At 40.0% G+C, this 22,624-nt stretch overlaps 4 protein-coding genes across 7 annotated transcripts in view; 2 read left to right on the plus strand and 2 right to left on the minus strand.

The window, feature by feature from the left end:
• nr2c2ap (nuclear receptor 2C2-associated protein) overlaps positions 1–2,563 on the plus strand; it is a 5,902-nt gene extending 3,339 nt beyond the window's left edge. The window contains exons 3-5 of the mRNA XM_050054794.1: positions 1,152–1,257; positions 1,417–1,484; positions 1,956–2,563. Of these exons, the coding sequence (XP_049910751.1) occupies positions 1,152–1,257; positions 1,417–1,484; positions 1,956–2,078 (297 nt within the window). The 3' untranslated portion in view covers positions 2,079–2,563. The remainder of the gene's footprint in view (positions 1–1,151; positions 1,258–1,416; positions 1,485–1,955) is intronic.
• rfxank (regulatory factor X-associated ankyrin-containing protein) lies at positions 2,401–7,011 on the minus strand. Of its 2 annotated transcripts, none has more exons than XM_050054792.1 (9): positions 6,834–7,011; positions 6,160–6,264; positions 5,896–6,006; positions 5,723–5,788; positions 5,013–5,113; positions 4,532–4,657; positions 4,302–4,368; positions 2,870–2,950; positions 2,401–2,779 (listed from the first exon to the last, which is right to left on the minus strand). In XM_050054792.1, exons 2-9 carry the CDS (start codon positions 6,257–6,259, stop codon positions 2,727–2,729), a joined length of 705 nt encoding a protein of 234 aa, XP_049910749.1. In that variant the 5' UTR covers positions 6,260–6,264; positions 6,834–7,011; the 3' UTR covers positions 2,401–2,726. The 2 variants fall into 2 exon arrangements, with proteins under 2 accessions (XP_049910749.1, XP_049910748.1); XM_050054791.1 differs by lacking the exon at positions 6,834–7,011 and adding an exon at positions 6,367–6,589.
• On the plus strand, positions 6,623–12,184 carry borcs8 (BLOC-1 related complex subunit 8). 3 transcript variants are annotated; one of them, XR_007570578.1, is made up of 6 exons: positions 6,623–6,797; positions 7,018–7,130; positions 8,956–9,020; positions 9,110–9,216; positions 9,912–10,018; positions 11,443–12,184. XR_007570578.1 is itself a non-coding variant. In XM_050054795.1 (6 exons), the coding sequence occupies exons 1-5, from the start codon at positions 6,761–6,763 to the stop codon at positions 9,994–9,996; spliced, it is 393 nt and encodes a 130-aa protein (XP_049910752.1). In that variant the 5' UTR covers positions 6,623–6,760; the 3' UTR covers positions 9,997–10,018; positions 11,443–12,184. The 3 variants fall into 3 exon arrangements, 2 of the variants coding, with proteins under 2 accessions (XP_049910752.1, XP_049910753.1); XM_050054795.1 differs by having other exon boundaries at positions 9,110–9,217; positions 9,927–10,018; XM_050054796.1 differs by lacking the exon at positions 9,912–10,018 and having other exon boundaries at positions 9,110–9,217.
• tmem221 (transmembrane protein 221) lies at positions 10,431–16,121 on the minus strand. Its single transcript, XM_050054790.1, has 3 exons — positions 15,475–16,121; positions 12,024–12,109; positions 10,431–11,207 (listed from the first exon to the last, which is right to left on the minus strand). Exons 1-3 carry the CDS (start codon positions 15,774–15,776, stop codon positions 10,678–10,680), a joined length of 918 nt encoding a protein of 305 aa, XP_049910747.1. The 5' UTR covers positions 15,777–16,121; the 3' UTR covers positions 10,431–10,677.
• Positions 16,122–22,624: the final 6,503 nt, after the last annotated feature.

Below are 22,624 nucleotides of genomic sequence, written 5' to 3' on the forward strand. Positions count from 1 at the left end.
AACAGGTTACTTTGTAATATTAGGCAGTTAAAGAATAATATGTTTCTCAAGTATAAGGAAAAGTGGTCTGTCGATATATGGTATAAACCAAAATTACGAACTTACTGTCTCATAAAAAACTGTTATGATGTTGAAATGTATGTGAAGTATAATTTAAACAAAAGACAAAGATCATTATGTGCACAGTTACGTTCAGGAATATTACCCTTGGCTTTAGAGACCGGCAGGTTTAATGCCATTCCAGAGGACAGACTTTGTCAGGTGTGTGAGCTCAGTGAAATTGAGAGTGAGGTCCATTTTCTGCTTTACTGTCTTGTTTATGAGGACTTGAGGGATGTACTTTTTATTAAAATGTCCTCTATTTATGCTGATTTCTTTTGGCTGGACGAGTATGAGAAACTTGAGTTGTATTTTAGAAAGGGAATCTTTTTTGTTACAGATTTTATTTGTAAAGCTTGGGAGAGAAGGCAGAATATTCTGTTTAAATCTGAGCCGTAAAAGGGGCTGTAATTATGTATGAAATAAAAAAAAATAATAATAATAATAATGTACACTGCAACTGTACTTTTTTTTTAGGTGTCTTATAAACCCATGAGGGTTGGGCACTTTGTGCATGACACGTAAATAAAAATAATCAATCAATCAATGTACATCAGCAGCACAAACAAAAATTAAGTGCTCTCTATTATGCATACCAAGGGGTTGTAATGGTATGACATTTTCACGGTACGGTATTACATAATTATTGTAAGCATTATTATTATCAAATATATAAACATCAGATATATACTCAGGTTTTTTGTTGAACAAACACTTAATTGCTATAATTGAAACTTGAAAACATCTTTTAATCAATGTGTCAAAAGTCTCAATTTAGAAATTACTAAAGAAAAAGGTAAGATTCTCTGTCTGGTTGCATTTTTTTTTTTCAATATTGTAAATAAACAAATGCACACTGTATCTTAACTGTCGACTTTCATACCATGGTACACTTTGAAACCCTTATACTGACTAACATTTAGTCATTTTTCCAGTGAACACACCACATATTCACACCCTACTTACAGTTCCTTTGTGGTATAGAACAGAGATGAACCTGAATGTTACACTGTACACTTCACAGTGAGTCATCAGCAGCTTGTCTCTCACAGGGTGAATGTCAGTGGGTGTCTCTGGAGTTCCCCCAGTCTGTCAAGGTGTTGGAGTTGAAAGTCCAGTTCCAGGGAGGCTTCTCAGCAAAAACCTGCAGACTACACGGTAAAACTCAGCCATTACATTTTCCAGCTGTAAGCCTCAGCGCAAATTGTTTCCTGCTGTGATTATCCATCGCCGACTCATTTTGGTGTTTCCTATTGCAGACGAGATGTTAGGTGTGACAAGATGAGGCGAATTAATTTCCGCTTGTGCTTTCTGCAGGTTGCCCAAAGGATGGAGCCTTTACAGAGATCTGCCAGTTTTACCCAGAGGACGACAACTCTCTTCAGATATCCTTCAACTATTCGGCATCTGACAGTGGAGATTTAATTGATAATAATAAGGATTTTTAATTCAATGCCAAATTGGGGAGCAACATTTTAAAATGGCAAACTGTATATGTTATACAACATCATTATTTACTTGTGCTCAAGGTAGCTATACATTTTACATTTAACTCTGCAGTCAGCTGCATTAATATTAATTTAAAACCAGTGACGTGAGCCATAAATATCTTTCAGCTGAACAAAACTGCTTTACTAGATAAATATTTTCACGAGATATCTGCTGTAATACAATAAAATTCAGCCTGTCAGTCTACACTGAGGTTATTACATCAGCTGAAGCCCTACCTGTCACTCTAGGAACACAGTGTGTTTCCTGTTAGCGTCCTATCTGGCTCATAATAAGTATCAGACAATATTTTCCTGCACATGTTTTCATTACTGCCATGCTTATCTTTTCCTTAACTCCACACCCACAGCTTTCCCATACAGGAGGCCCCTGCAGTGGACAAAGTAAAAATAATGTTTGAGAATAGTGCCGACTTTTTCGGGAGGATTATTGTTTATTCCTTGGACGTCCTCGGGGAGAAAGCCTCATGACCATTTTTTAAAATGCTCTCGTGAGAGAGGAAGTGACTCCTGAGTACAGGACACAGGATGGTGTGGTGGCACTTGGGAAACATGTCATCTGCTCTGCCACCTCATGAACTGATGTGTATGTGGCCTTTTTTGGTATGGAGGCTTTCAGAGATCTGTCAAGCCATCTCACTCGTCATTACTCAAACACAGAAGGCTTTGCATTGAGTCGGATTGATGTTTAATTGCAGATGTAACGGGTTTCTTGTGATTATAAAAGCACTTGTAATCATACTCTACGCTTGTATTGTGCCTTTGAGTTGAAGCACCATTCCAGTGGAACACACAGTATAAAAATATTTTTTATTAAAACATGTTTACAATCCTTTTTTGCTGTCCTTCAGCCAAACAAAATAATTTCTGCTGCTCAACGTTGCATTATAAGTTTTTGTACACTGTAATACATACAATGTAATGCATTAATGGAATAAACCATTTGTAAAAAAACATGTAGTTTACCCAGTGTTAATGTCACTGCATATGAACCAGTCTATTACAATGACTTGTTATAGTGACAGACATCTCAGTCATCTCACCACCGGTGACAGCTGGTCGTAGATCTGAGATCAGCTGAGTCAGAGCGTCCTTTCCAGTTATTTATGTTTACTAGTGTCATGTGGGTGGCTTGTAGAGTTTCAGAATATGGTCCTCCAACACTTTCTGAACTGGGAAACAAAAGAAATGAAAATGTTAACAGCATTTTTTACAGCAGCCTCATAAAAGAATGTATTTGTTAGGTATAAGACAATACATACTCTTTTTGTGTCCAAGGGCAACAGCTAAGGCCATCGGACTGTAGCCAGAGTCAGACTCAATGGTCATGTCTGCTCCTTTGGCTTAAAGAACGTAGAGTAATATTAATTAATAAAGCATTCAAACAGAATGAATCATGACTTTAGATCAGGGGTGTCAAACTCAGTTTAGTTCAGGGGCCACATACAGTTCAGTTTGATCTCAACAACCCCTTCAAAGTTTTCCTTTTTTTAGTGTAAAGAAAATCATTCCGAAAACGTTGATTCATTTACAAATAAATGATGAACAGCCCACGATACTCTAAGAAAAATATATGCAAATTCAACAGTTTGTCATTTTTATCACATTCAATCAGTCTAATACTCTTTCATTACATGTGATTTTTTTTATAATTTCCCACATAAGTGGAAGCTATTAAAGAAGCAGGTTAAGTCATTCCCTGCCTTATAAACCATTTACAATCTGAAGTTATGTCAGTGCCTCAGCAGCAGGGTTCCACTAATATTGTTTTAAGACAGGCATCATGCAGATTCTTTTGGACTGAAGCTGCTGGTTGACAACATTTTGCAAAATGTTCACTATCTTTAAATCTGACCACAGAAAGTATTCATTGTTTTTCCAGAGAACTGTATTTTGGACAGGATGGAAAAGCCTCTGAGGCAGCATTTCACATCAAGTATCTACTCGCTGTTTTTTTTTTTGGTAAATATGTTTTATTGATTTCCAATGTTTTTATCCCACAACAAAAATACAAAAAATGTATATTTGACATCAATTCAGTCATTCCTCTCCTGACTTTTACTATACTCAAACAAATGTAGAAAGAAAGAGGAGGAAAGGAAATAAAAAAGAAAAGAAACATTTGTAGGTGCTACATTTAAAGGCACCACTTTATTCTTTACCCTGGGGGTCCTGTAGCGAATCAAAAAAAAGTCCAAAAAGGGACTCCATGTCTTAATAAAGGCTTGAGAGGACCCTTTGAGTGTGTATTGATTTTCTCTAACTTTAAGAAATACATGACATCCCTGACCCAATGAGAAAAGGATGGGGGAGCATGTTGCTTCCAGTTTAGAAGGATCAAACGTCTTGCCAGGAGAGTGGTGAAAGCTTTAACCCCGTGGGCTTTTATTATTTGGTAAGACAGCACGGGATTCCTTCAAAGTTAGACCAAGAAGTGCACAGACTAGGTTGGGGTCCAACTGGGTTTCAAACATCTCACTGAAGGCTTTAAAAATACTTATCCAGAGGGTGGAGAGGTTTGGACATAACCAATACATAAGCATTAAGTCTGCTGACTGGCCTCTACATCGAGAGCATCAATATTAAGTGTGCAAAGTCATCTAGAGGACCGCATTGGACCCTTTGGCAGGCCGGTTCTAGCCCCTGGACCATATGTTTGACACCCCTGCCTTAGATCATAAATGTGCATTGTACCTAGGAGTGCCTCCACACACTTGATGTGGTTCCCTCGGACAGCATAGAGAAGAGGAGTTCCACCGTTCTGAGAAAGAAATACAAGAATGTCAATTAAAAACCAAAACAAATGTACTTAGATGTTTAATAGACGTTTTCAACCATCTTAACATTGTGTGTTGGTTTGCCATAACTAATTTATCTGATGAACTTGTGATGACATGTCAGACATAAAGAAAGTCATGATGTACCCAGTCATAGGTGTTAATGTCTACTCCATGTCTGAGGAGAGACTCAACAATGTCCACGTAACCTCCAGAGCTGGCCAGTGTCAGAGCACTCTCCCGCTCCCTCGCTATTGTTTTGGGGTCTGCGCCCTGGAAAAAAAAAAGAAAACCCATATATAACAGTTAGGTAGTGCATTTTGTCTACATGTGTGCAAGTCTTTGTGCACAGCAGCTGCTTACTTCTTTTTTCTAATATCTTTTATTGAGCAGATGGAATCCACATGTAGCCCACATCTGCATTTAAGGCTCATTTTTCTAATTACAGTTGTGCATGGTATCCTGACATTAATAATAGATCAAGTGTTGCAACAGGTACAAAGGTAAAACTGAATAAGGCAGTAAAAAATAAAGTGCAATTACATCAACATGAAATAATAAAAAAGAGAACAATAACAAGCTGACCATTATCCCCACAATCACAGGTCAGCAGTCGCTTACTTCTAACCTTTTCCAAGAGAAAATCCACCATTGCTTTTTCTCCAAACGCTGCTGCCCACATGAGAGGCGTGAAGCCCCGCTCGTCCTGTTTGCTGAGCAGTGAGCTGTCTGCAACATAAAGCAGGAGTTTTGTTCAATTCAATGTCAGACAGTGTAAAACTTCAATTAAAAGCCAAGTCCCAATTAAACACCTAGTCTCTTTTACTAGCCCAGTGTGGCTACACATTTTGACAAATAAAGGCCTGTCTCGATTAGACGCCTGGTCTGGTTGTCTAGCAGTTATTTGGATGTTGTTGGCTACCTCAAATTATGAGTTATCCTGTAAGTTATTCATATTCCTTTAGTCCATAAGGGTCCTCAGATCAAAAGAATAAAAAGGGTTTTTCATAAAGATTAATCCATGTTGTGAGTATTGTTTTAACAGCAGGATAAAGTGGTGTTTTGTCGGGGTGCCGGATGCTGTCAGAGCTAGATCAAATGAATGATTCATAACTGATATATGTTATCGGCAAGTAATAATCATACTGATTTAAATAAACAATGTGATTGTATTTCCTGGTCTTTGCTGAGCAACACTTTTGTGTGAAAAGACTTAAAGGCCTGTCCCAAATATAAGCCGATCGATTTCAGTGATTTAAACAAATCAATAACTAGCTATTAAGTGAAGTTTTATGATAATTTGCATCCTGTTATCCTGCTTTGACACAGATTCCTCACCTTTACTCAGGTGTGCAGCCACTTGTGAAACCTCGCCTTGCGCTGCCAGCTGGTGTATGGACAGAGCTGATGGCGATAAAATTCTTATAACTCCATCATGAAAACACAATGCTTGTCAAACACACACACTTCTGTCAGCACTTCACCACCACAGCATGTTCACCAGTACTTACAGTCTAGTGTTGCTGGGCGCACTGTAACCTCATTCCCACGCTGCTTGTTGGTCAGAGTGGTGGAGTGTATGAACAAACCCTCTTCATCCACATCCATGTTTTCTGGAGACACTAACACACACAGGTGAATCACAACCATGTCCAGGTTTGTTTATTTTAACACTCCACACATCGGGTGGCAGCAGAAAAACATAACATGTCAGGAAAGTGATCACAGACTGGAAACTTGTACTAGAAGATAGAATATATAAGAGGCACAGATACCATTGGACCTCTCATCTCTGGACTCGGAGGGACAAACATTAGCGTTAGATGGCCGATTATTTTGGCTTTCTGCAACCTCTTCATCACCTCTGGCCTCCATGATCACTGCAACATAAAACAAGACATATGCTACTAAATATTATGGTCCTACCCTCAAGAAAAAGTAGCCACAATTAGTTTATGGAGCAAATGACATCGTCCACTCACCACATCCAGCCTCACAGTCTAATCTGCGCTAACTTCCTTCTGGGCAAACTGAAAGTAAATTATCTCGAGTGGCACCGTGGGTCCCGCGGGTCCCGCAGACCATCCCAGTGTGCCGAAACACATCACTTATTGCTCAGTTGATTAGCTATTTAACAAATCAATTAATTCTTTAAATAAGGAAATGAAGACACGTTTGATTCAACCCGCGTAACGCATCACAGCGCTTGGTACTCTTAGAAGAAAGAACTGATTTTTCATGATCGATATTTCCGTCCGGAACATTAACGTGTGGCACATGACAACAAAAATACGGAAGAGGCTACAATCACCTGACACAACTCGCGTATAGCACCATTGTGTTATCCGTTTCTGACTGTGATTGCCAGCCGACACAATGGAGGACCAGGAGATGCAGCTGAAAGTTAGACGAGGTAATTATTAGCAAGATAAATAAAACTACAACTCACCTCATTGTTGCCTTTCAACGCTGCAGCTAAGCTAGTTAGCACATTAGCCGCTAAGCTAACGCGATGCTAGCACTGTGTTTACTTCGCTTTTTGTCCGTGTCCCATGCTGCTGGATGTTTTCTCCGTTTATTCTAACGCAAGTCGTGTTGTCTCTATATTTATTTGTAATTCTTTGACTCTGTAGTGACCGACAAATTCACGGAGAGCATGTACGTGCTGGCTAACGAGCCGTCGGTGGCTCTCTACAGACTGCAGGAACACGTCAGACGGTCGCTGCCTGAGCTGGTGCAACACAAGGTACTCAGCCTGTGTCATCATGATGGAGAGAAAAAACTGGATGTAAAGCCACTAGCAAATTAAAGAAATAGTGCAAACATACAAACATACTTGGCACAATATGGTGTAACAACATTATATCAGTGTTTGCTGCCCAGAGCATTTGGCAAGCTAATGCTATGTCCTAAGATTTGACAGTGAATGACAACTTTAGCAACTAACCCAAAAGCTGTAAAGGGTGGGAAAAAGTCAGAAACTGACAACTACAACCAAACCCAATAAAAATATTACAACCAAATGACACAAACATTCCTGACAGGAATATTTGTATTGAAAATCAAGCAACTGTGGATGCCACAAAATAATGGATGGCTCATATTCACTCTAATAATGTACACTGTAAACAAAACAAGACCTGCTCCTTGTTATATCTTTAGATGACATCACACACATGCCCCTGCCCTTCAATTAAAGGTCAGAAATTGCTAAATTAATTAGTTAAAACTGAGGCACTATTGAGGGTAAATAGCAGCCAGGGTAAGAGACTACAGCATGAATCAGAGGGTTTGTTTGCACCGCCATGAGTCCAGATGGGAGAGGTGGAGGTTAACATCACCGATCAGGGTGGTTAATTGCTCCAATTTAGTCATGAGGTGAGTTGGAAGCGAGTGCTGACACCTGTGGGGTCTGAGAGTCGCAAGGAGAGGGAGAGGGAGAGAGGAGGGAGGGCAGGAGGTATTGACCAGGTTGTTTTAAACAGAACACAAACTAACAATGAGTCAAATTTAATTGTGCTCATGAAATAAGTAATGGTACTGTAAGGAAGCGATTTTAATTCATCACGCAGCCCGTTCTCAATGTAGTATGAAGGTGTGGGAGGTATGAGGGTCCCTGTGTGTATGCAATAAGTGCGTACAAGCTTGTGTGGGTGAAGATTCAACATCTAATGTGATGAAACCATATATGACTGCATTATATGACTGGAGTAAATCATTTTTGTTTGTTTGGGTTTTTTAAGAAATGATATATAACACATGAAATGTACTGTATTCAGAACCATGCTCACTCAATAAAAGAAAAACAGGTATTTAAAAAAAAGAGTGAGGCACATAATAGTAAAGAAGTAACATGAATTCTGCTTGAACTTGTATTTTCTGTAATTGTGTTTGGGTGCTGTTATTACTCTCTGACGTCTTTTCAAGCATCAGAAGCTTTTGTGGTAGTTGTTTCAGTTGTCACCCAGGGTATCTGTATGTCCTTAAGAAGTCTTAAATTCAATTTTATAAATATTCAGGCCTTAAAAGTCATTAAATAGTCTTAAATTTGAATTTGTGAGGTCTCAATTGCCACAAATATATTATCTAATTTCATCCATCCATCCTTTAATTTCTGTAAGACAAAAGCTCCTCTGCGCCATGAAAGTCCACATATCTAATGTTACAAATCTTTAAACCTACCACTGAACCTAATTCTGTCCTTTTAGTTTATACTTGTACTTACCAGTTGGCCAAATGTAACCACATTCCTACAGAAAACCTACCTCTCTGCACCAGACTACATATATACTACTTACTTTTTTAATTACCTGCAATGCTTGAATAAAAAAACATGATTTGTCCAAAACTCAGTCTTAAATTTGGTTAAAATTATCTTGAAAAAGTCTTTAAAAGGCATTAAATTTAAGTGTCTGACACCCTGCATCCTCTTCAAGGCACAACATTAGTCTTAAAGAGCGTGTGTTTCGTGGTAAAACACATTGCTTTGCTGTCAACAGCTCTGGACAGCAACTACTAGTATAATGTGGTTTTCTCCTGAATATTTAATTGATGTGTTTTCTCTCACACAGACGGACATGCAGAGCTGGGAGGAGCAGAGTCAAGGTGCCATCTACACTGTAGAGTACGCATGCAGGTGAGCAGAAGCATAGACAAACATATTTGCACAGCCCCACTACCATGTCATGGCTGTGAACACTTGCATTGATCTGTTGTTTTTCGCAGCGCCGTGAAGAGCATGACGAACAGCAGCATGTATTTCAAAAACATTGACAGCCTCCTCCGTCAGGCCATCAGCATGAAGGAGCAGATTAGCAGCTCTCAAGGACGCAGGTAGGAGGCAGCAGTGAATACGCTGACTGAGACACGGTGATGATGTTCAAAGTGTGGAGGGGTGAAACATGAAAGAAGGTCATCTGATAAAAAGCAACAGAATGTGAAAATTTAGATGCACAGCTACACATGTTGAGCAAAGTTCTCAGTGGCTGTTATCTGACTCAACTTTTCTATAGATGACACATGTTTATAGCTGCTTCATAGTGTAAGCCCTCCAGCACTGCAGTGTTGAGTTTTTCGGTAATATAAGTGTGAAAATTCTTGAGTCATGTGGAGGAGGGATGGTCGTCATTGCAGCTGACATTGACAAACATTGACATACTTTATTTTTTCAATATTTAAACACACCCCTACACAATGTGTCAAAGATCCACTTTAACGTTTCCTAAATCTCTTTCAATAATTGACTTATTTAAGGGTAAAATAAGAGACATAAATGACTCAATGTCTGGAGTTTTGTCATGTTTGCATCCATTCTTTGCTCCACGTCACATCTTTAACCTTTGTTTTTTTTTATTATTTTGGGACATCAGCTAATACAGCTTGTTTTTACCTTTCTGTTCATGCCACTTTATCACCCCAATAACTGCAAAATATTTATCAGACCTGTGCTAAACTCTTTTGTAGTTACTGGGAGCTTCATGTTTTCTGTTTTATTTGCCTGTGCTTATTATAATTTTTGTTTCCCACTGACCCTTGCATGAAGCTTACATGACGTGACCCCCTCTCCCAGTCCCCCTGTCTCTGCTGCACATGCCCCCACCACTTCCTCATGACCTCTGGACAGAGGTGTCCAAGGTTAGTATTTCCTCCAGACATGATATAATCACATTCAGGCCTGTATATTGACGAAACTGTTTGTTTGTTTGTTTTCAGGTATTGAATGTGCATTTAAATGCCATTTAAAGTTTACAGGTGTTTGTGAACATTCTTTTAATGTCTTTTGTCAAAAAACATCCTACATTCAAACTGAATTATATTTTCTAAAGGTCATTAATTTATACTTGTTGTGGCATAATTTTGAACATTTAACAAAACACATTATGCACAAATATTTGGCAAAAAGCCACCATATACAGCAGAATAAAGTATTCACATTATTACATTGAAAGCTATACATTTGTGATACTTGGGCAACACTGGTGTGTATAATGAAATTTAAATCAAGCTCATTCATTTAAAAAAAAACAATACAAATTATACAAAAGCTGTGTTCAATTTGTTTTTCATTTTGTTTTTTAAAATGCTTTACAATCTGAACAGAAGAAATCATTCGATGAAGGTGAAAACTTGAGTATGCCTTTCAATCTGTGTCCCATGTCGTCCTCGTTCAGTCAGGATAAAAACATACAAACTGAAAGTTCTTCGTCTGTTTAAGATGACACTTGTGTTAGCAGTCCTCTTGTGATGCTTAAAGGTCATCAGTGTCTTTAACCACAAGCTTAGCTTCCTATAAGTCACACAAGAGTAGAGTCTTTTGCGGAAATCCCTGACTTGCGTGCGAGGACGCTCCTCATCTCATTGTTTACCCCGTTCCAGGGTTTAGCCTGGGCCTGCAGTAAACCAGATTCAGTAGACAGGGTCCTGTGCATTCGGGGACAACTGCCGCCGCTGCTGTAGCCGTCTTTATCACTAGCGTGGCCTTGGGAGCCTGTGGCAGGGGAGTACTGCTGTTGCTGGTATTGCTGCTGCCGGTAGGGGATCGGATGCTGGAGGTGAGACTGGGTTCGGTGCATGCGCGGCTTGTCCACGCCGATTTTGAGCTCGCAGTGTCGGGACACGGGAGTGGTGCTGCTTCCGTGGTCGTTCTGGTAGAGGGTGTCGAGGTGGTCGAGGTGGTCGCCGTGATAGCGCTTGGCAGTATGAGAAGCTTTGACCAGAGAGTGGATCACAAAGACCAGTAGGATTAAGATCCCAGAGGAGAGGACGCAAGCGCTTGCAATACCTGTCTCCACCTCAAATATGAGCAGCATGAAGATGGACATGGCTGCAAAGAGAGAGAAAAAGAGAATTCATATACACAGAAACACTTAATGACCAGCAAACGATGTTCATCTGTCTAATAACTTCACTTTACTTGTATCTAGGTTTACTGCACGATTATTTTCACATTCCTTTTTCAGCATCACAGCAATGGATGCTTTACAAAAAAATCTCATTGTGTTGAAATGTCAGATAAAGGCTAGCTATTCTTAGCTGAGCTGTTCTATGTTTATCTCCAGGAAAAGGACCATGGACTCAGGCATGCTAAAGGAAGGGGGAGAAAAGCACGGCTCTGGGATGTGACGCGACTTCCTGAGCTGGCGGTGTTGCTTCTACAGTCCCTCGCTCCGCCACGTCTTGATTGAGGCCGGAGCGGGGTCACAAGGGCGACACCTCCTCATCACAATGGAGTGACTGCCTCCAGTGACCTCCCCCAGTACAAGCCGCTCAGTGGAACAGAGCACCACAGCGCTGCCAGGTTCAGCATTAAAAACACTTAAGTCATGGACGCTGCTCAAAGAATGCATTGTTCTCGTGGACTGGCTGGACGAACCGGGGAGAGAGCAGCCGTGCTGGTTGTGCCTCTACTGTTGAAAATCAACTGCAGCGCCAATGTTTTGGACTCTAGTTTTCAGGGTTTTGTGAGTTTATTGTTAAACGATTAAGACTAAAAAGTACCCCGCATGCAAATTCTAAAAGCTTAACACACCTACAGAAGGAATGCAGCAACAGGTGCCCAGTTCTTCTCTTTATTTCAGAGTTAAATATATGAGACGCCAGATTGAGCAACATGTTTTGAAAAGAAAATTACTGTTCTCACCTGCCAAGTAGACAGAGACCCCGAGACAGAACAGTCCGATAGCCACGTGTCGCACAGCTCTGCTATCCAAAAGGAACCAGTCTGCTCTGTAGGAACAAATGTCACATGTTCATGTTTACACTTTAACACTGCTGCTTAATGAAGATGATTTTCTGCAACGTAATTTCTGTGTTGACTATTTTCTTTCGTCTTTTAATTTCCCCTATAAATGTCCCTAATAAGTTTGCATATCAGAACTCTGTGTACCCAAACACTTGATCACTGATTATCTGGGTAAGTGCAAGATATTTTGTAAAGCTCATTATTATTCACATTTTCTTGGAATGTCCCCTCTGTCAGTGGGGAGGTCCCGGGGTGTGCTGTTGGATTTGTAAACCGACGTGGGAAAGGGCCAGCTAGAGGCCGTGCGCTGGGTGCATAATGAGAGGAAGGCCATTGTTTAGACAGGATTCATAGGGGTTGAGGGGTGGGGGTCGGCCGGCAGCATTGCAGCACGGGCCTCTGCACTCTGACACATAAGGAAGGCCCTTTTATGCTTCTGAAACTGTGTTTTCTTTTAATGAAACTTAACGCAGTCGACTAGGATCTGCTGTGGTTTACCAAGAACAATTAAAGAAGGTTGTGTGGGCATAGGAAGAAACACAAACTAAATACATAACATGTTTTTTTTTCCACTTATAGCAACAGTGTTGAACAGTGTGAGACCAGAGAGTATGTGCCTATGTAGAACGCAGCACAACACAGTGCTGCAAAACAGAGGGCATTGATTACATTCTTGGGTTTATTTGAGGCTGTTCTTCGTGCTGGTTTTGTTTTGCTTAGTGTCAAGAAATGTTCAAAACAAGTTTGCCCCTTGTAGGATTTATGACATTGTATTGGATTGTATTACATAACATGAAGGGCGGGGGTTTTCCCGGTCATTTATTGCACCAAAACAAGTAGTTAAAGTGAAATTAGACAGTATTTGCTTCACAGTGACACTTCCAGTACAGGGGAGACTGGGGGTGGATGGCACACTTTTCACTCTGTCGTATCTCTCTGGCATAATTTATGTTAAAATATTCTAACCAGCAGCAAATAAAAGGATACAGTCTCAGCTATGAATACATATGTTTTAATGTACAAAAATGTTTTCCAAAGTTTGGTGATTTGTGATTGAAGTCATGATGTGCATTTACGCCAACCCGCCCCATCAGGGGGTTGGTGAGCACAGTGTTAAAATGGCATAGTTTCAATAAAATGAAGCTACCAATGAAACAATCCAAACAGGACCAGACAACATGGTCATTTAATTTAATATCTGCCCATTTGTTTTAATCAAACACCATTTTTAAGCAATTTATTTGAAGGAAGATCGAATTACTTTTGTCGCTGACAATTCAAAATAAAACAATAAATGTGTTTTTTATCATTCAACATACTTCAATTCACTCAAAATACAGTTACGGTTACAGCTGTTTATTTTACAATTGCTAACCAGCCCCACTCTCATTTGACTCAACTTTGTGACAAAGTTATGTCCGTCAGCGACCATCACTCATCACAAACTTACAAATCTTACATCAAAATGTAGCTGATTCCTTTGCCTATTAACTAGAAATAACAGTTTTTCAATATCTTTATCTAACACAGATTTATAATACATCTAGTCCACAGGCCACTTTTTCCCTTTGATAGCTTACTATAAAACTGAAACGTCACCCTCACCAAAAAAGTTAGTGACTGTCAGATGTTTTAACGCATTCATACTTATAGGCTGTTCCACAATGGTACGATGTTGTGTGAGAGTAAGGTTCAGGGAAAGTTTTTCAATTTCTTTTAAACTTTAAGGTTTTTGAAAATTTACCATGAGTGTTATGTTGAATTTTCTAAACATTTAAAACTGTAGCCCTCTTTTTTTCATTTCTCACCATCATGGTTCTGTGTTGCTTTAAGGTCATGCACCCAGACGTTTACCTAAAGGTATATTTATTGAAAGTTTCTTTAAATATGTTTCTATTATATGACCAAAAAAAACATTGCAAACATTTTTTTTTATTTTACCAACTGGCATCATAATGCTTACCATAGAGGGTTAACATAGTAGATGGGTGTGGGTGAAGAAAGCAGGGAAATTGTAATGGGGGGAAAAATGGGACTGATTACCCTGGGCCCCAGTGTGGGGGCCCTCAAAACACCTGGAAGTAAAAGTTTGGTTTTGTTTGCATTTTCTTTTTATTTCTAATTAGTGCCATCACCACATCAAACTTGTAGGACAAATTGGATAAAAGACTGAACTCAGAATGAAAAAAAAGTGGACACTCTCTAATAGCCCCTCTCATCTGTCAGAGGTGCAAAATGCTTTAGTCCGAGAATGCACTAGAAAATGACTCTAAACGCAACTAGAGCAGAGTGACTGATAGTGCTGCTGGAGCACCAACATACATTCACATATTTCGCCAAGAAAGCGAAATCAGAGTTTTAAAAAACGTTCCAAAGGTTGCGCTAAGCCCCGTTTCCACCAAGCAGTACAGTTCAGTTCAGTACACTTTTTTTTGTTTCTACTGTAAAAAGTTGTGGATGGTACCAATGGAACTGTTCTGTACCTTCCCCATCTTTGGTCTCCCCTCTGTTGGGGTACGTAGCACACAGATCTGGTGCTAAAAGGTGGAGCTGTGTGGATAAACGAGGAGGAAATACAGTGAGTGCTGGAGGAAGCAGTGAGTGACAACAACCCTGCCCACATTTAAGACTACTGTTTGCAGTGGAAACGCTAGGGTCTAGATACCATGTCTGAGGGGTTACTATTGGTGCCAAAGCTACTATACTGAAAGTGTTTGGTGGAAACAGAGCTTTAGAGAGGTATGGATTGAGAGAGGAAGGGTGGGGGGCCCACAGACACTGCTTATACGTGGGGCCCAGAATTTGGTGCTACACCCCTGGAGGAAAGCAAATATTTTGATGTTACAGTTTTGTGTCTGTGACCTGCAAAGGACCAGAAAACAGCTGTGTGCCAACCAACCCTGGTCTCCCCTACTGTTAAAGCTATAATGTAGTTTTACAGTAACTCAAGTAAACTGAGTGTTGATTGTTAAACATGTGCTAACATTAGCCGCAAAAGCTATACTGTAACTACCTGGACTGAGCAAAGGTAGTTTTATTGATTATGAATCCAACTTTTTATTATTATTTTATTTATTTTTTTAAACTGCCATAGTCTTGCTTTAAAAGTCGCTTTCCTGCATAAAGAAAGTATTTCAGATACTGTAATTACCTGTTAAGTGATTACAGGTGTGTTGAGGCCTTCAATCGTCACCCAGCCCATCAGAACTGACCGGAACTATCTGTTCCTGAACTATTTGGATCAACAGCAGCATGATACAAGTGAGTGAAGCGGCTGACAGCGCAGACGCAGGTGTGTGTGTTTTTTTAACCTGTGGTAAAAGAGGCGCGTTACATGCAGGTTAAATACCTTTCCGTGTCCTGCTCTCCTCTGCAGACCTCAGTAGAAAAGTAGCTGTGGAGCAGACACACCACCACAGAGCTTAGCTGCAGAGTGAGGGACAGCGCGGACAGCACCGTGGACACAGGCAGCAGCACGGCCCAGATATGAGCCGGGATGACCGAGGCTGTGGAGGGGGGAGACTCCTTCACTGCCGTCTGCTGAGACTGAAGCTGGAAAATCAAAATGACCGATAAAACAGACATAATGGCCGATAAAATCCCCAGTAGAGACAACACTATGAGAGACCGCTGGCTGTACTTGAGCGTCATCCTTAGGGTGTAATCTCAGCAGGTCAGAATAAAACGTTTCCCGATCCTTTGCACACTCTTCTTCCTCCTGCGATCCTAAACTCCCCAAAAGTGCGCTGGCATCGCAGCCTGAGCAAGATGTTCCCAGTCGGTCCTGTCTGGATGAATAGTTTCCTCCCCTGCATGGATTTTTGCAGGAGTTTGCCTGTTGTAGTCGCGCGCCCCGCTGCTCAGTCTGAGCATGTGATGTGCTTTAAATCCCCAGATTAAAAACTTCGCAACAACAATGGACTTTTTCTCTTGGATCCTCGGAAACAATGCGTTGACGCGCTCCTGGGAGAGGCAGAGCTCACTGACCGAGGACAATAAAACAGTGCAGCCCCATTGCAAAGTTAATAAAACCTGTCCTCTAATTAAACAGCCTTTTAATAATGTGTGGAGTCAGTGCACATAAATCATACTAAAAAAGGGCCTACTCCAAAATAACACCTGAAATCACTGTGGATTGGATGCCATATTTCATTTCCTGCACTCATAGATTAACCTACTTCTTATGGAGTGATGCATCCTCATAAAGTGATTAAAGGATTACAAATAGCTCTCTGTAACAGGCAATTTGATTGTCTGCTGCCCACTGAAACAATGCACTTTATAAGTTAAAGCAACCTCAAGCCCAGAGAGTCTTTTCCTGTGCAAGATGACACCATGGCAGGTGTGCATTACAGCAAACTTTTAAGGAATTTGCAGCAGCAGCAGCCACCTTAACTAACCCCTCTTCATTGTAGAATACCCCTTTTATTCTCCGTCCAGCTCCTTGGACTCTCTGAATCTAATTAACTTTTCACTAGTTGCCTTGGAAACATGCACACTTTGCCAGGGATGCATTTTTTCCCCGTTGCATCCATTTATTTCAGAATAAACAACCCTCACCTTTACTTTTATGTGCATATCGCAACCGATAAAACCAATTGCATGTCTATGTGTGTTACTTAATGGCAATAATATTTAAGATTAGCTTCATATGCTGCTAGACCACAAACACCTTGACATACTTAAAGTCTGTGGCTTGTGTTACAGAGGACTTATTGTTCTGTTAGAGGTTGGGGTTTGGTAGAGGAGGAGGAAGGGAGGTGGGGAGGTGGGGGGGNAGGAAGGGAGGTGGGGGGGGGGGGGGGGGGTGTAGTAAAGGTGTAGCCCTTATTCTGTTGAGATGTAGATAAGACTGGAGCTATAAAGGTATACAATGTGAACAATTGCTCTCACACATGTACACTGACCATGGAAGCTATTTCTGAATTCGACAGCCTCACCACATGCTCTAAAAGGGCCGTGGCTGATCTTGTCGAAAGCAGAAGTGAGAAGTTTCAGGAAAATGAAAAAAAAAATGGACTTGATACGGAAAGTTCTCAAAGGCACCTCTATCTCTGTCGTCTTCACAGCTCTGGCCTTATTTATATATCAGTAATAGTCAATAACTGTGGTTGTAATTCAGCTTCCAGTCTCCGGCTCAACGGAGCTCTCACTGTCTTTAGAGTAAATGTATGAAGAACACTTGCGTAAACACCACACTGAGGAAGATAGTGTGTAATTTCCCTGTGCTGCAGGTGATTTGCTGGCTGTATTTACAGATAGGGGTTGGCAATATTCTCTGTTGGATTGATGGGGCCCACGCAGATGAATCCTGGAGGTAAAGGCTGTAGCAGTCTGCAGGGATGTTGCTAACTATTGCATCAGATGCACAGTTTGAGCTACCTCTTGGGGATCTATAAGTGTGTGTGAGTTAGCGCGTATGTATCTATGTCTGTGCGTTGACATGTTTTTGTGTGTGTGTGTGTGTGTGTGTGTGCGAGAGAGAAACAGAGTCGTTGTCCACACTTTCACAGATGATCTCTGCTAATAAATTTGTCGCTATATTATTTTTAGGAGTACATTGTGTCACCTCCCAAAAATAGTCAATAATGCAGCTCCAGCAGTGATTCAGCTATTACCTCTAAATATATCTATTAAGCTGACAGCATGTCTGTTTTCCATTAGTGTCTCAGCTTTGCTTTTCAGCATTTTATTCCTCCTGTTTTTCCTTTTCCTCTGACACACCATTTACTTTTATTAGTGATGCCCAGGGGGAGATAATAAAGACATATTAATAGTGGACTATGCAGCAGTTTTAACACACGGCACACAAACAAAAATATTGTATATAACAAGTGTATTAGTGGTTAATTTCTGCTTTTTAATGCACAGTAAGAGAACACAATAACAGTTATAACTGTGCGATATAATGCGATCTAATACGGCTGCCTTGCTACACATACTGCCCCTCTTTGAAGCTTGTGTCAAATGTTAACAGACTATTGAGGGATGTAACTTGTGGTGGTGGTGGTGTGATAAATTTTAGCCTATTGTTACGTGTTCCTGTAACTTTGACGGACTCATAGGCCTGTATGCACAAAGGTGGACTATATTACAATTATAGTTTTGGTTCACAGCCGTAGTCAGGCTTCAGTTTAGTAACCAAATCAAACTGGAATTAATTTTTACTAATGTAGTCAAAACAGGAGAATTTAACCATGATGAAGGTGACAGGCTACTGAGAGACTGAAGATATAGATGTATGACACTTAATTAATCTGTAGGGATTTGGTGAGTTGCCATACGGATACTTCAGCAGACTGACTGCCTGCCTATATACAGTACTTGAACCTTCTTGCTTTGGTTTAAGGATGGTCTATTGAACCGAAAAGCCACTCTGATGTGCAGGCACATTTAATGCACCACACTGCATCTGAGTCGCTTTGTACAACAGTAAATTGTTGATCCAATGATCCAGTATTGAAAAGCACTTGATGCTCACCAGTATTAAAATGACTCAGACATTTCTTTTCAGAACACATTGATTTTTTAAATGAAGTGCAAAAGTTAGTTTTGTAACTAAGCTGCCATTTACTGCTTTAAAATCCTAATACAAGTCCCTGTGTGATTCTTCTAATTTCACACATACGGCGTGCAGCTTTATAAAACCCTGAATTTTCAGATTGTCAGAAAAAAACAGTTGTTACCAAGGCTACAGCTACCCTTTCTGGAGTATGTGATAAACATAATATGTACACATGCTTTAACAAACATGCAGACATAAATACACTTACATCACCCACCTTGCCCTCCACCCCAAATAAAAGAGAATAAAATACAGTAACATCGCTAACATCACCCCCACCCCGCTTAACACATTGCAACAACTCAAAAAATATGTATATAGGTAAATAACATAATTTTAAAAACTACAATTTTAACAAAGCTACGTGAATCTTCACACATCACTTTCTGTATGAATACGTATACACAGTATAAACACACACACACACACACACATACACACACGCATGTATTTACTGGTATCTATGACCACGCTTACCAAACGCTTTGAGCATGCATGCTTCACCAAACTAAATAAAGAAAGAAGGAAAAAAAAAAGTTTAACAGGCCTCGACCCAGGACTGACCTCTTTAGTTGCTTTTTTAAACTTCCTTCACTCCTTGCTTGAGTAATACGGTATAATTAACTATTCCAGTGAGAAATATATATAAAAATATACTTTTTTTTCATTGCATTTGTTCTTGGTTGAGGAATTGTAACCTGAACTCTCCTAACCTGTCTCGTTTCATGGTTACATCTGTTCTGGTTAAAGGTTATTTTTGAGTACAAACAGTAACACATACGTTCCTGTATTAAATTAAAAGACAATGCAAAATTCAATTTAAATTATTACAGATCTGGGGGAAACTATTCACCATGGACATGGAACGATTTTCAGAAAGATCTAAAATTAGAAACACTTATATCCATTGGTGAATTTAAGGGCATCATGAAGAATGTGGTGACAGAGACATGTGCGTGTTTTTCTTTTGAAGCCACTTTGTTCAAATAGTTGTTGTTTTATTGTGGATTTTTGTGCTACATGTTGTATTTGTGGCGTGTTAAATGTGTTTTGACTTGGCTTCCTGCTTGAATAAAGGTTAAAAAAAATTTAAAAAATCAATAAATTAATAAGTAAAATCATGATTTACACAGAGAGTGTGTCTTTAGGATACAGTTTCCTGGTAATGAAACCTCTATATAGGGACTTGAGATGAATCTAAAGGTTGATGAGATTATTATCAGGGTAGGAAACAAGAAAAAGTTAGGTTCTGATGTACAAAATGACATTCAGTTTACCAGGGAAAATCACTCTGACATTCTCACTACTAATGCAACCTGTGAAAGAAGACATTACTTTGTATAAAGGGCTCACAAGCAAAAAAGGGTAGGAATCACGGCTTTGAGTGCACACTGTAAATACTTTGGGGCTTTTTCCTTTTGTCACCTAGGTTCAGTCACATACAGTAAGCGTGCTAGCCAGTAATCTTTCGTCCTGGGCTCATAATCTCTTTCTTCTATTAAAAACAAACACTAAATTAAACACTTTACAGTCTCATTTTAAACACCAGTCACTCGTCACCTCTGCTGCTTATTTTCCTCTTGACTTAGAGAAGGTTTTTGCATTACTCACAACATGAGGTAATAATAGCGAAGAAGAAGAAATTGTGTCATAAGAGTATTTTAGTTTCTTGGTTAGAGATTTCTTGGCTAAAGTGAGGAAAAAAATTGTGGTGCGGGTTAAAATGAAAAAAACTTCTGCCGAGGCAGACTTCTCCCATGTGCGCTTTAGGTGGTGGCCATAAAAATGAGTAATAGTTTAATCTTCGGTCATCACAGTTATCAGCCAGTTATATTCTATTTGCACGTTTTTATTCTGTCATGTAATGTCACTATAAACACCAGAGACAGTCAACCTTGTCTGGAGGCCATTTTTGCAAATGAAAGAAGGACAGGGGCCAGTTAGTAAACAGACATTAAAGGGGAAGTACATCCATTTTCAAAATTCATGGGTGTTACTCCTATGGTCTAAGATAGTCCAAAAATGTGAAGAACTCTCTCTGAAATCCAAAAACTAGAGTGCTGAAACTCAAATTTGTGATGTCATAGGGTATAAAGTCTGGAGCTACATTGATAATGAATTGATTCAGATGTTATAGATGACACTGAGAGCAAACAGGGGAACGTTCTGAGTATATGAGTACATTTTCAGAACTGAGCATATTACAATCGATAAAGCTCATCTAGGTATAAAAAAGAAAAGAAACACAAAATCAGCTTCCCATTCATTGTCTATGAAGCAGCTCCGGACTTCATACTTGATGACATCACAAGTTTGAGGCTTAATGTTCACAGGCCAGCCGTCAGAAAATACAGGCAGGAGGACAACATTTTCAAAAGTGGGCCTCTCAACCACACTCATGAGGGGAACCCTTTACATTTTTATAGGTCCTGCGATATATATATATAATCAAATTAATCATATTTCCACATGTATTTTGTACCTACTTGTACTTGTATCCACTGTGAAGACCTTGTTTTCACACCCAGCCACCCACCCACACCCACCCATGCATACACCCACAAACCCACCCACTCACCCACCCACATACACAGTCATGATGTAGACATAAAAACATGTGGCAGAGCGCAGAGCAACATGTGTGTTCTGGGCCAATGAATGACTAGAGAAAAGTAAAATCAAACACTGATTGAGGAAATTACTGCAAGGTATAAAATCATAAAATGAAATCAGGAGTGACCTTTTTTATTCTTCATTTAGGCCTATTCATTTAATCTTGAGGGCTACTTTAATTAAATATTAGTCAAATTGTGTGCAGACCTGAAACAGTGTAAAAAGCACATGGCTGTCAACACTCACTTTTCATACCCAGTTAGTATCAGATGGCACGGTGAAATGTGTTTTAACTATAAAATTACATTTATTTATCATGTAAATACATATAGACCCTTTTAGGGCCGACGTCACTGTAACATTGTTTTATTATCTGGAGGCAAAACATGACTCTCCACCACAGGGCTGTAGGCGACATGGGAGTCTTAAAATGTTGTCTTGTTGTGTTACTGGGAGCCAGAATAGAAGAAGTCATGGCTCAGAACAAGACAACTATGGTTAAATGTGATAAGACCAAAGGACTGGACGGAGATGATCATCAAAAATGCTCCCATGTGCAGCACACACTTCATATCAGGTTAGGGGAGAAAGTATTTCCTGTTGTAGGGATGAATAATGTTATGTGTATTAAGGGTTATCATGTCCACCTCATCAGAAACTGGGGAAGTATTAAGAGGAATGTTGGATTTCTCTGTAACGCTAACTTTTTAGCGCATTAGCTAACATTAGCTTCGATAGCAAAACAAACTGGAGGAAACCATTCAAGTGTCGTCCTCCTTTGTATGATTGGCATCGCGATCAACCACAAAGCTTCCTGTGACATCATCCATCCACTGAATGAGAGCCTCCGGGTCGGCCATTTTGGTCCCGTTGGTCAGTGTTTACAGTAACAAGTAGGCTGACACTCGTGGTCCCGGAGAGTGAATGACCAGACATGGTGCATTCGTAAATTCAGTCTGACGCACCACACTAAAATGAGAGCCCTGTTGGTCGAATAAAAACAGATTGTCTTTTTCGACATGAATTATTGAAGGGTTAAGTGAATCACACATTCACTCCGCTCTGTGCTCTGCTGCTCTGTCTCCACAGACAGAGTAGCTCTGACACTCTGAGAGTGTGGTGCTCTGAATAACGATACATTCAGACAGTGCTCTGAATTTATGAACACTCCAGACACTCAGAGTTAATATTTCTGAATGCACCCTATTCGGAGAGAAAGCAAGCCAACTGAACTCGCTAGCTCTTGCTAATGTCTGTGGAGAATTGTTTCACCTCCAGCTAAGCCCCGCCCACTAAAAAATCTCTGTTTACTAACAGTAAA

This window comes from Epinephelus moara, chromosome 10, assembly GCF_006386435.1.
Source record: "Epinephelus moara isolate mb chromosome 10, YSFRI_EMoa_1.0, whole genome shotgun sequence".
Classification (NCBI taxonomy): domain Eukaryota; kingdom Metazoa; phylum Chordata; class Actinopteri; order Perciformes; family Serranidae; genus Epinephelus; species Epinephelus moara.

Bases quoted from the DNA above. Each gene is read 5' to 3' on its own strand.
- tmem221 (XM_050054790.1), bottom strand. From the start codon at position 15,776: ATGACGCTCAAGTACAGCCAGCGGTCTCTCATAGTGTTGTCTCTACTG. The intron at 12,110-15,474 runs GTATTTAACCTG...TTGTTCCTACAG, and splicing joins GGAGAGCAGGACACGGAAAG to AGCAGACTGGTTCCTTTTGG. The intron at 11,208-12,023 runs GTGAGAACAGTA...CTCTCTTTGCAG, and splicing joins GGTCTCTGTCTACTTGGCAG to CCATGTCCATCTTCATGCTG.
- rfxank (XM_050054792.1), bottom strand. From the start codon at position 6,259: ATGGAGGCCAGAGGTGATGAAGAGGTTGCAGAAAGCCAAAATAATCGG. The intron at 5,789-5,895 runs GTAAGTACTGGT...TATCGCCATCAG, and splicing joins GCGCCCAGCAACACTAGACT to CTCTGTCCATACACCAGCTG. The intron at 4,658-5,012 runs GTTAGAAGTAAG...TTTTTTTTCCAG, and splicing joins TGGATTTTCTCTTGGAAAAG to GGCGCAGACCCCAAAACAAT.
- borcs8 (XM_050054795.1), top strand. From the start codon at position 6,761: ATGGAGGACCAGGAGATGCAGCTGAAAGTTAGACGAG. The intron at 6,798-7,017 runs GTAATTATTAGC...TTGACTCTGTAG, and splicing joins GCAGCTGAAAGTTAGACGAG to TGACCGACAAATTCACGGAG. The intron at 9,021-9,109 runs GTGAGCAGAAGC...TGTTTTTCGCAG, and splicing joins ACTGTAGAGTACGCATGCAG to CGCCGTGAAGAGCATGACGA.